We start from the raw sequence: 12,183 nt of genomic DNA, 5'->3' as shown, positions 1-12,183 counted from the left end.
TCTTACATGATATTTTACATGTTTCAATGTCATTCTCCCAAATCTTCCCACCCTCTCCCTCTCCCACAGAGTCCATAAGACTGTTCTATACATCAGTGTCTCTTTTGCTGTCTCGTACACCGGGTTATTGTTACCATCTTCCTAAATTCCATATATATGTGTTAGTATACTGTATTGATGTTTTTCCTTCTGGCTTACTTCACTCTGTTTAATAAGGCTCCAGTTTCATCCACCTCATTAGAACTGATTCAAATGTATTCTTTTTAATGGCTGAGTAATACTCCATTGTGTATATGTACCACTGCTTTCTTATCCATTCATCTGCTGATGAGCATCTAGGTTGCTTCCATGTCCTGGCTATTATAAACAGTGCTGCGATGAACATTGGGGTACACGTGTCTCTTTCCCTTCTGGTTTCCTCAGTGTGTATGCCCAGCAGTGGGATTGCTGGATCATAAGGCAGTTCTATTTCCAGTTTTTTAAGGAATCTCCACACTGTTCTCCATAGTGGCTGTACTAGTTTGCATTCCCACCAACAGTGTAAGAGGGTTCCCTTTTCTCCACACCCTCTCCAGCATTTATTATTTGTAGACTTTTGGATCGCAGCCATTCTGACTGGCGTGAAATGGTACCTCATAGTGGTTTTGATTTGCATTTCTCTGATAATGAGTGATGTTGAGCATCTTTTCATGTGTTTGTTAGCCATCTGTATGTCTTCTTTGGAGAAATGTCTATTTAGTTCTTTGGCCCATTTTTTGATTGGGTCGTTTATTTTTCTGGAGTTGAGCTGTAGGAGTTGCTTGTATATTTTTGAGATTAGTTGTTTGTCAGTTGCTTCATTTGCTATTATTTTCTCCCATTCTGAAGGCTGTCTTTTCACCTTGCTAATAGTTTCCTTTGATGTGCAGAAGCTTTTAAGGTTAATTAGGTTCCATTTGTTTATTTTTGCTTTTATTTCCAATATTCTGGGAGGTGGGTCATAGAGGATCCTGCTGTGATGTATGTCAGAGAGTGTTTTGCCTATGTTCTCCTCTAGGAGTTTTATAGTTTCTGGTCTTACGTTTAGGTCTTTAATCCATTTTGAGTTTATTTTTGTGTATGGTGTTAGAAAGTGGTCTAGTTTCATTCTTTTACAAGTGGTTGACCAGTTTTCCCAGCACCACTTGTTAAAGAGATTGTCTTTAATCCATTGTATATTTTTGCCTCCTTTGTCAAAGATAAGGTGTCCATATGTGCGTGGATTTATCTCTGGGCTTTCTATTTTATTCCATTGATCTATATTTCTGTCTTTGTGCCAGTACCATACTGTCTTGATAACTGTGTCTTTGTAGTAGAGCCTGAAGTCAGGTAGGTTGATTCCTCCAGTTCCATTCTTCTTTCTCAAGATCGCTTTGGCTATTCGAGGTTTTTTGTTTTTCCATACAAATTGTGAAATTATTTGTTCTAGTTCTGTGAAGAATACTGTTGGTAGCTTGATAGGGATTGCGTTGAATCTATAAATTGCTTTGGGTAGTATACTCATTTTCACTATATTGATTCTTCCAATCCATGAACATGGTATATTTCTCCATCTATTAGTGTCCTCTTTGATTTCTTTCACCAGTGTTTTATAGTTTTCTATATATAGGTCTTTAGTTTCTTTAGGTAGATATATTCCTAAGTATTTTATTCTTTCCGTTGCAATGGTGAATGGAATTGTTTCCTTAATTTCTCTCTCTGTTTTCTCATTATTAGTGTATAGGAATGCAAGGGATTTCTGTGTGTTGATTTTATATCCTGCAACTTTACTATAGTCATTGATTATTTCTAGTAATTTTCTGGTGGAATCTTTAGGGTTTTCTATGTAGAGGATCATGTCATCTGCAAATAGTGAGAGTTTTACTTCTTGTTTTCCAATTTGGATTCCTTTTATTTCTTTTTCTACTCTGACTGCTGTGGCCAAAACTTCCACAGTTTTTTAAAAGAAAAAAAGATGAAAGGAAATATATCAAATGGCAGTATTAATTGAGTTTTGGTCACTGATGATGGGATTGGGAGTGTTTTTTTAATTATTTATTTTCCAAAATAATTTTATAAAGAAACCTTATTATTAATATTTTTAAATTAGGTCCATGGCATGTGAGATCTTAGTTCCCTGACTAGGGATCGAACCCGCGTCTCCTGCATTACAAAGCAGATTCTTAACCACTGGACCACCAGGGAAGTCCTTCCAAAGTAATTTTAATAAACATTTATAACTCTCACAATGGGAAATGCACTATTTAAATAATTGTGCATTAAAATAATTATTATGGGAGTTTCCAGGAAGGGGTATGGGGAACCTCTTATATCTGTCACATGTTCCCATTTCCTTCTTAAACAAATATGCTTTAGTAACTGCATCACTTAGAAAGTGTGATTCCAAGCTGTGACTACAACAATTAAAGCACTATAAATAGAAGGTTGAAGAGAAAAACCTCTTATTTTAAAGAATGCGAGTATGAGTTCCATCTTAAAATAGTAGCTATCATTTCCTAGATGTAAGTTTTTAATAAAACTCTCTTCAATTAGTCATTTTTGAATGCCAGTATTGTAAGACAAATGCAAGCTAGGTACAACGTGTACTTCTCAAAATATAAAGGACCTGGTTAGAGTTATTGGAGAAGGCAATGGCACCCCCCTCCAGTACTCTTGCCTGGAAAATCCCATGGATGGAGGAGCCTGGTAGGCTGCAGTCCATGGGGTCGTTAGGAGTCGGACATGAATGAGCGACTTCACTTTCACTTTTCACTTTCATGCATTGGAGAAGGAAATGGCAACCCACTCCAGTGTTCTTGCCTGGAGAATCCCAGGGATGGGAGAGCCTGGTGGGCTGCCATCTATGGGGTCGCACAGAGTGGGACACGACTGAAGCGACTTGGCAGCAGCAGCAGTTAGGGTTATAAAGGTAAATAAGACTTTAAAATACGGATAGTATTGATTGAGTACCAACAGTGTGTGTGTATGCATATATCTACCCATGTTTCCTTAACATACATATCATAAGTACAAAGCATGTAGAAATGCATGTGTACATGTGTGTGCATGCATGTGCTGTAAATCTAAGAGCAATAACAGTGCAAACGTATTTTAACTAGATCTTTAATACTCTCTGATTAAACTCACCAAAGAAATAACCTGCAATACAATGGCATTTTCCTTTCATAGTAGAAAAACAAAAAAGCCCAAGTACTTTAAATGTGCTTATGACTCTCTCTTTAAAAAATCAGAATCCAAACATGCAAGGATGTTTTTAAAGGTTTTTTCAATGCTGTCATAAAAGAATGGTTAAGAATTGGTCTCTATCCACAAATTCTGGCCCTTGTTATCACACCAAATAGTTCAGCTTGGAGAATAATGTCATTTTGTCACTGGGAACCCACCAAACCAACTTGAGTCAGTGCCTCCAGGATACTGGTGGTTTATAATCTTTGATCAAAACTACCTTCGAAAGAGGACTAACAATCCAAATGATCCCTACAATTTTAAATGGCTCCCCACTGCTTTACAAAATAAATTCTGAACATCTTCACATAGTATCTCAAGGGCCTCCAGGATTTGATCCCTATTACATTTTCACATTCAAAGGCCCCAAGCTCCTGGTAAAGGTTTCACCTGCCCTTTCCTGACACACCCAGCCACTGGGACCTTTGCTCACAGTGCTCACTCCAGCCCGACAGGTCCTCAAGGTCTACTCAAAGATCCTTTCATCCCCAAAGCCTTATTGAGGCCATCTGCCTCAATGCCATCACCCCACCTCTCCTTCCCCTAGCTTGACCGCTCACCACACAGCACTGGGAAGCGCTCAGCACCCACTCAGTCCCTGAAATGTCATCCTGAGACCACTGGGAGTCCTCGGGGGTTCAGACTCAGAGGACTGGCAGCTGGGGCCCACCCCTCATGTCACACTTGAACAATGCTCACGCCTGCCTACCTGGCTCTCATACTCAGCACCCTCTAGCCTCACACTAAGCCGGTCCTTTCCATTATCCATCTTTCCTTTGTAAGAAAAAGCTGCAATGTCAGCAAATTAACACAACAGAGAAAGTAATTTTGCATTTTTTTTTAACCTGGATATGCAAAAAAAAGTACAAAATTAACAAGAGGATGAAAAGAAAAGTGAAAAGGCTTTATGGTCCTTTAAAGAGGTATTCTAAGTCACTTCAGAAGTCCATGGGATTTTTTTTTCCAACTGTGTCTGATTTCACTTCAAAACTTCTTTTATTTTCTTAACAAAAATAAAAGGACAATCATCATAATGCTCCTACAACTTTATCGCTGTGAATATGAGTAAACAGGGGAGGGGAAGGCAGGTAAACCTATTTCTCAGGGTGTCCAGGCAGCCAGAAAACAAAGAGGGAGGTAAGGTCATAAGAGGGACTAAATTAACTGAGATGTGTGCATGCATGCTTATTCGCTCAGTCATGTCTGACTCTTTGTAACCCCTTGGACTGTAGCCCGCCAGGCTCCTTTGTCCATGGAATTTTCCAGGCAAGAATAGTGCCATGGGTTGTTTCTGGAGATAGGAACTGAGATGGATGAAGACAAATAATAAAAAGAAGGGACATCATGCATAACCCTAGAACAGGCCCTCACTGTTCACTGCTAAACCAAGTTCAACACCCGGGAAGTGATGAATTTGTTTAACAAAATGTGTTTCTCCTTCTTACTTCTACCACTTGGGACTTCAAATGTTTCATGCTTCTTTGGTGATCAAGATTTTTATACACAAGGAAACCTTGGCTGTGACGATTCTTCCCCCAAGATCTCTGCTTCACCCCGTGACTCCTACTCAGCCTTCAATCACTGTGCTGCTGCTGAGAACTGGATAAAGTCCAGGAAGCCTACCAGCACCCCCTCTGCTCTCTTAGCTTCCTATTCTTTTGTCCAGATGCTCACCGCAGCCTGTGATGATATATCTGATCAATTCTTTAGTACGTAGACAGTAAGCTCCATGAGGGCAGACATAGGTGCTCTGTTTTCAGCCCCAATGCACCATTCCCTGGGATAGCCTGGCACAGTTTTCTTTTTGTTTTTTACTGTGCTTTCCCAATAAGATCACAGAGTTTATTTCACTCATTTACTATACTCTTTATTCATATGGCTACCTATACGTCTCTGCCATCAGTCTGAGTCTCTTGAAGTCAGGGATCTAGCTGATAGTCACATATGTTGAAGACGTGTGTGTATTTCTTTCTACTGAAAGCTTGGCACAGTTTCTGACACAAAGTTGTGTTATCTGTTGTATGTACTTGGTCTCTGTACATAAAGAACACACTGAATGGCCAATTTGCAAGTGGAAAAGATCAATCATCAAGGTCATTTCATAAACCAGAATATGCCTCAAGGAACTACATTTGCTGTTACCAAGTCTTGAATCACCTTCTTTTTCATGGCATACTCAAATTACTTCAATACTAATGCTGTAAAAGCAAGTGAGAAACACTTGTGCAAACACAAAACACTTACAAGAAGCATCAGCATAAAGGATCCCATATAGATGATCAGGAAAAACAACGAAATCATCGTCAGAGTAAGAATTCCACGAATCCACCAGTTTTTCCATCTACAAAGGAAATGTTTGTAAAGTTAGCATCAGTGTATTCGTAAATGTTTGCATGTTGTTTCACTACTAAATTGCCAGACTTAGCAGATTTCCCTTAACTACACTTTAGGAATCCCCATGCACCTACTTTTGCCTCGTACAATAACAACGATTACCAACCAAGCAAACCAAGAGCAATTGCTCTGTCACTGAGAGCTAAAGGAAATGTGAAAATTATGTGTGCCAAAAGTGAAAACCAGCTCATGTTCCACATGAATGAGGATGGATCCTCTGAGGCTGGGAAGTGAGGTGGCCAACAAGGATGTCTACACATCCCACCTCGGGTCATTCAGATGGGAAGGAGGGGCCAGGTGACAGCCCACTCAAAGGAGGTCCCTCCTTCGGGGTGGTTGATATAAATGGTAATGATGTTACGGTGGGTTATAACAGAGAGCATGGCCTTCTAATGAGAAAAAGTAAAGAAAGGGCAACGCAGAACTGAAACTGGAGAGACTAGCAATTTCAGGAAAATGAGGAAGGTGCGGGGAGGTCAGGCATTGAGGACAAGGCCAACCGGAAGGTCACTTCTTTCAGCTCGACTTCTTTCAGCCTGTTTTCCTGAGGGACAGAGCCTTCAGCAGTAGAGTATTCTTTTCTTCTTGGGCCTTTGCTGGTTCTTAGAGCAGAGCTCCCCTGAACAAAAAACCTGGCTGGTCCCTGGTGGTTGAGTGTGACTTCACCTGCTTAACCCTCTGCTGTCAATAAGGGCCTGGGAAGCCCATCTCCCCCAACACAGGGTCATCACACACACCCCTAGTGCACCTTACAAATAGCTGCACTCTTTCTGTGGCTATGTCATGAAAAATGTCAGCAGACACTGTATGAAACACCCCAAATTGTTCTAATAACACCTATATTCATTGGAAAGACCAACGCTAAAAGCTGAACTTTTAATACTTGATGCGAAGAGCCAACTCACTGGAAAAGACCCCATTGCTGGGAAAGACTGAGGGCAGAAGGAGAAGAAGGTAATAAGGGATGAGATGGTTGGATAGCATCACTGACTCAATGGACTTGGGTAAACTCTGGGAGACAATGAAAGACAGGGAAGCCTGGTATGCTGCAGTCCATGGGGCTCCAAAGAGTCAGGCACGACTGAGCGACTGAACACCAACAATAACAACATAGAAAGATATGCTTTCTGAATCTAAAATTCCTGCCCTCTGAGTTTATTCATTCTACATTCATTGTACACTCTACTCAATAATTTCTGACTTCTATTAATTGAAATTATAACATTTAAATTATATCACAGACATTTTGACCCAACATATGATAACACATAGGCACACCCTATTCTAAGTATTCTCCACTCTATAACAGAAATATTAGCTGATTCCATTCATTTGTCTAATACTAATTACATTCCCTGTCTTCAGTCACTCTCCTATATAGTCTAGATACCCAGATCTACTCTTCTCTCAAAAATCCCTTTGATCACGTCCTTTCTGCACACAAGACCTAAAATGCCAACATTAAATCCAAGCTCTTTTAAATTGTTTTCAAGGTTTTGCACAAGTTTGTCAAATTGTACTTACCCAACTTTATTTCCCTCTCCTGCTTAACTCTGCATGTAGACTCATACATTTTTCATGAGACTGAAAGCTTTGGGGCTGTGCTGAAAAGCTACAGCTGAAAGGTTCCATTTGGCTTTATAGAACGAACTCTTTGAGGATGAATGGATGGATTAGGAAACTGAGTTAGGTTGCAGAGCTAGTCAGAGGTAAATAAAGGACCACAAGCCAGTCTGTGGGTAATAACCCTGTCTTGTTTGCATGAATCTCAGAAAGGTACTAAGCCTTCCTTCATAACTGATTCTCAGACTCGGAATCACTGAGAACATTTTTCAGACAAAGGACACTATCCAAGTGTCGGAAATCAGCCTTTGGTGGGAACTTAAAGGTCCATGTGCACCTCTAACACTAAAGGGCTGGCCTTGAACATCAGAGAACCAGAGATTTAAACAGAGACCTACTCTCTTTTATTATACCAATGCTACTCCTCCCAGAAAAATTCCCCAACAAGATCAAAGACTTACTTGTCTTATTGTAATTTAAATGACTCCTCAAACCTCCCAAGAAAACCTAATACAAAGTTAAGCACATAAAGCACAGATTTAAACATAATATATACCCACTGATAAGGTAACCAAAGGTTACCTCTCACGGGAGAAGCCCTTAACTCCAAACAGAGCTCTGATATGCAAAATGTATGTACCACTGTTACTAAAATCCATAGGAAAGTCTATTTCCAAACTCAAAATTCTTGACTTCCCTTACCATGCCACCATGATCACCTTAGAGGAAGCCTTAATTTTGAGTCTAAGTCATCACCTCACAGATTGTTTTAGATCAAGGAACTGAGAACCAATATAGGAGAGCTTCATTCAAGCTCTCCTGTCTCCAGGACCTCTGTGAGCTAGAAATGAAATTTCTAAAAAGTATTTAATTAAGCAGTGTTCTTTGCCTGGAAAATCCCATGGACAGAGGAGCCTAGAGGGCTACAGTCCATGGGGTCGCAAAGCGTTGTACATGACTGAAGCAACTAAACAAAAGCAAGCAGTGTCCTTAAAAGCAATTGTCTAAAGCGATGACACATTTATTGCTCAAATCAGGCATGTGATGCACAATGTCTTACTGTAACTACAACTCTTTAGGGTTTTTATCTCAAAAGTAATAAAACAACAAATTTTTTTTTTCCTTGTGGTACAAGCATCATGAGTTGTCAAAGACCGAGGCTGACAAGGGAGTTCATCTGAGCCAAGAATCAGAGCACAGAGGCACTCTTCGAGAACAAACAAGAACTTGATGGGCCATCTAGTAAAGGGTAGGGTTTTGGAGAAACCCCATCTACCAGCCTTAGGAGGAAGTGGACAGGAAGTGTGCAGGTTCCCAGGGAGAAGGAAGACGGTATGACAGAGTACAAGAGCGCCAGCAAGACTATGCCTGGGTATCTTCACGGTCTCTCAACCTTAACTAGTAACATCTGGGCCACATCATTCTCTGCCGTGAAGAGCTGTTCCATGGACTGTAGGATGGTGCTAGCAGTGCCCTCTCTCACTGTGACACCTAAAATGTCTCTGTGCATGGATGCTCAGTAGTGTCTGACTCTTTGTAACCCCATGGACTGTAGCCCTCTAGGCTCCTCTGTCCATGAGATTCTCCAGGCAAGAAATACTGGAGTGGGTTGCCATTTCCTCCTCCTGGGGATCTTCCTGACCCACAGTTCAAACCCTCGTCTCCTGCAGCTCCTGTATAGGTAGGTGGATTCTTTACCACTGAGCCATCTCAGCAGCCAGACATTGCCAAATGTTCACAGGTTGTGGGGGATGGTACAAAACCCAAGGCATCGCCCCTGGAAAGAACTACTAAGTTAGATTCATTGCTGAAGAAGCTCTTCACTCAAGGAGAAAGCCAGCCACTTCGCTGGCTAATGAATATTCCTTTCCGCAGATCCATGCAAAGGTCAAGAAACAGACTGGGACACCTGCCAAGGGACTGAAGACTTTTCAAGCTCCTTCTAATATCAATGGCTAATGCTCTCTTTGGCATTATATATTAGAGTCTTAAAAATGAACATAAATCTTGTCCAAGGAATTTCACTTTAAAGATTTTATCTGGACTTTGAACAAGATGGCGGAGGAGTAGGTGGACGTGGAGTACATCTCTCTCCATGGATACATCAGGAATACACCTTCAGACACAGAAGTGCTTGAAGAACACCAGCTGAGAGCAGACAGGAGTCACTGACCACTCAGTACAATGAAAGAAGTAGGGGGAAAAAAGGAGAGTTAGTAGGATTGGACCTGCACTCAGCAAGTGGGGGAACTGAAGCAGGGGTCCGATCCCCACAACCAGAGGAGAAACAATTGAGGCTGAGAGTGAAGCAGCTGATCTGTGACAGCCCAAATGGAATGAGAATCACACAGACAATCCTTGTCACAGCCATAGGTACCCCAGACAGGGACGCATGTTTCCCAGAAGGCATAGCAACTGGGAGCTGAAGCGTAGGGATTGTGGAGCAATCCCAGGGAGAGGTCTGCTGTTGACTGTGGGGAGTTGGCCCGAGGTGACATGAGGGAGGAGATTGTGGTGGGAAATGCCTCTGGAGGAAAATCAGGCAGCCATGAAGGCAAGTGGATACTCCTGAGTCATGCGTAGGGGTGGTGCCATCACCATGGCCTCTTTCTCCACATGCCTGCACTAGCAGCTGAACAACAGAGAGGCTCGCCCATCCAAACAACAGAGAAGGACCCCACCAGGGGAGCCCTTTTAGTGCCTTATGCACGGAACACCAGAGTAGGACCCCAGTCAGCAGGGCCCCTTTATGTGCCTAACACACTGAGCAACAGAGGACCCCAGGCAGGGGAGCCCTCCAAGTGCCTGAATGGGCAGAGCAATGGAGAAGCATTAGCCAAAGAGGCCTTCCGATCACCAGCCACCAGAGGCTAGAAAAAGATTCTGAGAGTCCCTTGGACTGCAAGGAGATCCAACCAGTCCATCCTACAGAAAATCAGTCCTGAATATTCATTGGAAGGACTGATGCTAAAGCTGAAACTCCAATACTCTGGCCACCTGATGCAAAGAACTGACTCATTGGAAAGGACCCTGATACTTGGAAAGATTGAAGGCTGAAGGAGAAGGGGAGGACAGAGGATGAGGTGGTTGGATGGCATCACCAACTCAATGGACATGAGTTGGAGTGAACTCCAGGAGTTGGCATTGGACAGGGAGGCCTGGCATGCTACAGTCCATGGGGTTGCAAAGAGTTGGACACCACTGAGCAACCAGACTGAGGGCCATAGCTCCTGCGGCTGAGGCAGTCCGTGTCCCTGCACACTTGGCACCACCAGGGTTCCCATGACCAAAACAGCTGCACCACCTTCACACTCACTCCTCACTGGGGCATAGCTGCCACAGGCTAGAAAAAGCCCTAACAGTATCATATCTCCTGTGATGATAGCCTCTGGCGCTCCTGCATAGCTGGTACTGCCAGGGTCCCTGTGATCCAAGCAACCATGCCACCTCCACACACGACCCCAGTGGGACACACCTGCCAGAGACTAGAAAAAGTCCTGCGTCTGGGCACACGGGGTCACTTTGGTCATGGCCAACTCCTTGTGACCCTGTGGACTGTGGCCTGCCAGACTTCTCTGTCCGGGGGTTCTCCAGGCTGGAATACTGGAGTGGGTTGCCATATCCTTCTAGAGCACAATATTTCCTCCTGCCCTAGCCTCCAGCTCCCCTGAGTACCTGGTGTTGTCAGGGCCCCCATGACCCAAGCAGCTCTGCCACCCCCTACCTGGCCCTCACTGGGGCAGACCCAAGTCCTCCAGGGCAGCCTTAGGAGCAAACCCATGTGAACAAGCCACATGCAGAGGTGGATATAAAACCACAACTGAAACCCAGGGGCAGGGTGACTAAGGAAGAGGACCCAAAACCTTCCCACCAGCTGTACAAGCTGCAGATTAAATCCACACGATCAACTAAGCTGACTCTGTGGCTATGGAATACATGAAAGGACAATGAGAATTCTGACAAAAGACCACGCACTAGTTCTGACAACTGTGGACATCAGAGGCAAGAACACACAGGTGTAGAACCGGATTAGAGTATGAGCTGCCCCGGAAGCAGGTCCAGAGACCAGCAGTATTGGAGGGCATCCTAGGGAGGTGAGGTGAACTGGGACTCCCATCGAGGGAACGGACACTGATGGCAGAGACTCAAGAAAAACATTTGAACATTTATTCTTTTTATATTTTGACTTGTCCTGTAGTTGCTTCTGGATTTTTTTCTTTTCCTTTTTTACCCTCTGTTGTTGCAGTTGTCAATTTAAGTAGTATTATTCAATCTTTTTAAGCTTTTGAGAATTTTTTAAAGCACATTTTTTATTTTTGTTACATACTTCAGCCTCTGTGTTGGCCTTTTATGGTTCTGTGGAGTTTTCCTTATTTTTTTTCTTTCTCTTTTTTAATTTTAATTTTTTAAAATTTATTATTTTTTCTACATTTATTCCTTGGTTTTTTTTCCTACTATTCTTTTCCTGTTTCAGTTAGTCTTTAATACATATAAATCTTTATCTACCTTATCTATCTTTATCTATTTTAAACTTTGCATTTCTATTAGTTTTCTTCTCTTTCTTTTCTTTTTCTCACCATATTTGTTAGCTTTGTTTTCATTGCTTTAAAAATTCCCCAGTTAGCATCTTGCTTTAGTTTTATTTTCCAGTTCATGCTTTAGTTACTTATGTTAACTGGTGGATATCACTTTTGATTTCCTTTGTTCACCGGGTCAATCTACTGTACTTTTTTTTGGACTGTTTTGGTTTTGCTTATGGGTGTATATGTATGTGTGTAAATTCCATTATTTTAATTATTATTTGCCTGATTTTATAATTGCCATTTGTCTGGGGTGTGCCTTCTGTTTCTCATTTTTGTGTATTTGTTTTAATCCCATCTAATGCAATAACAAACCACCTATGGTATCTCCATTTCCAGCCAGAGATCAGGCCCTGAGCCTATGGAGCCAGAGTGCTAACTCCAAGACCCTAGACTACCAGAG

At 42.2% G+C, this 12,183-nt stretch overlaps 1 protein-coding gene across 1 annotated transcript in view; it reads right to left on the bottom strand.

Moving 5' to 3' along the window:
- Positions 1-12,183, bottom strand: part of CDS1 (CDP-diacylglycerol synthase 1) — a 79,957-nt gene that overhangs the window by 43,369 nt on the left and 24,405 nt on the right. The window contains exon 3 of the mRNA XM_003586222.5: positions 5,488-5,584. Coding sequence (XP_003586270.3) covers positions 5,488-5,584 — 97 coding nt within the window. The remainder of the gene's footprint in view (positions 1-5,487; positions 5,585-12,183) is intronic.

Source organism: Bos taurus, chromosome 6 (assembly GCF_002263795.3).
Source record: "Bos taurus isolate L1 Dominette 01449 registration number 42190680 breed Hereford chromosome 6, ARS-UCD2.0, whole genome shotgun sequence".
NCBI lineage: Eukaryota > Metazoa > Chordata > Mammalia > Artiodactyla > Bovidae > Bos > Bos taurus.
This window is presented reverse-complemented; position numbering and strand designations above follow the sequence as displayed.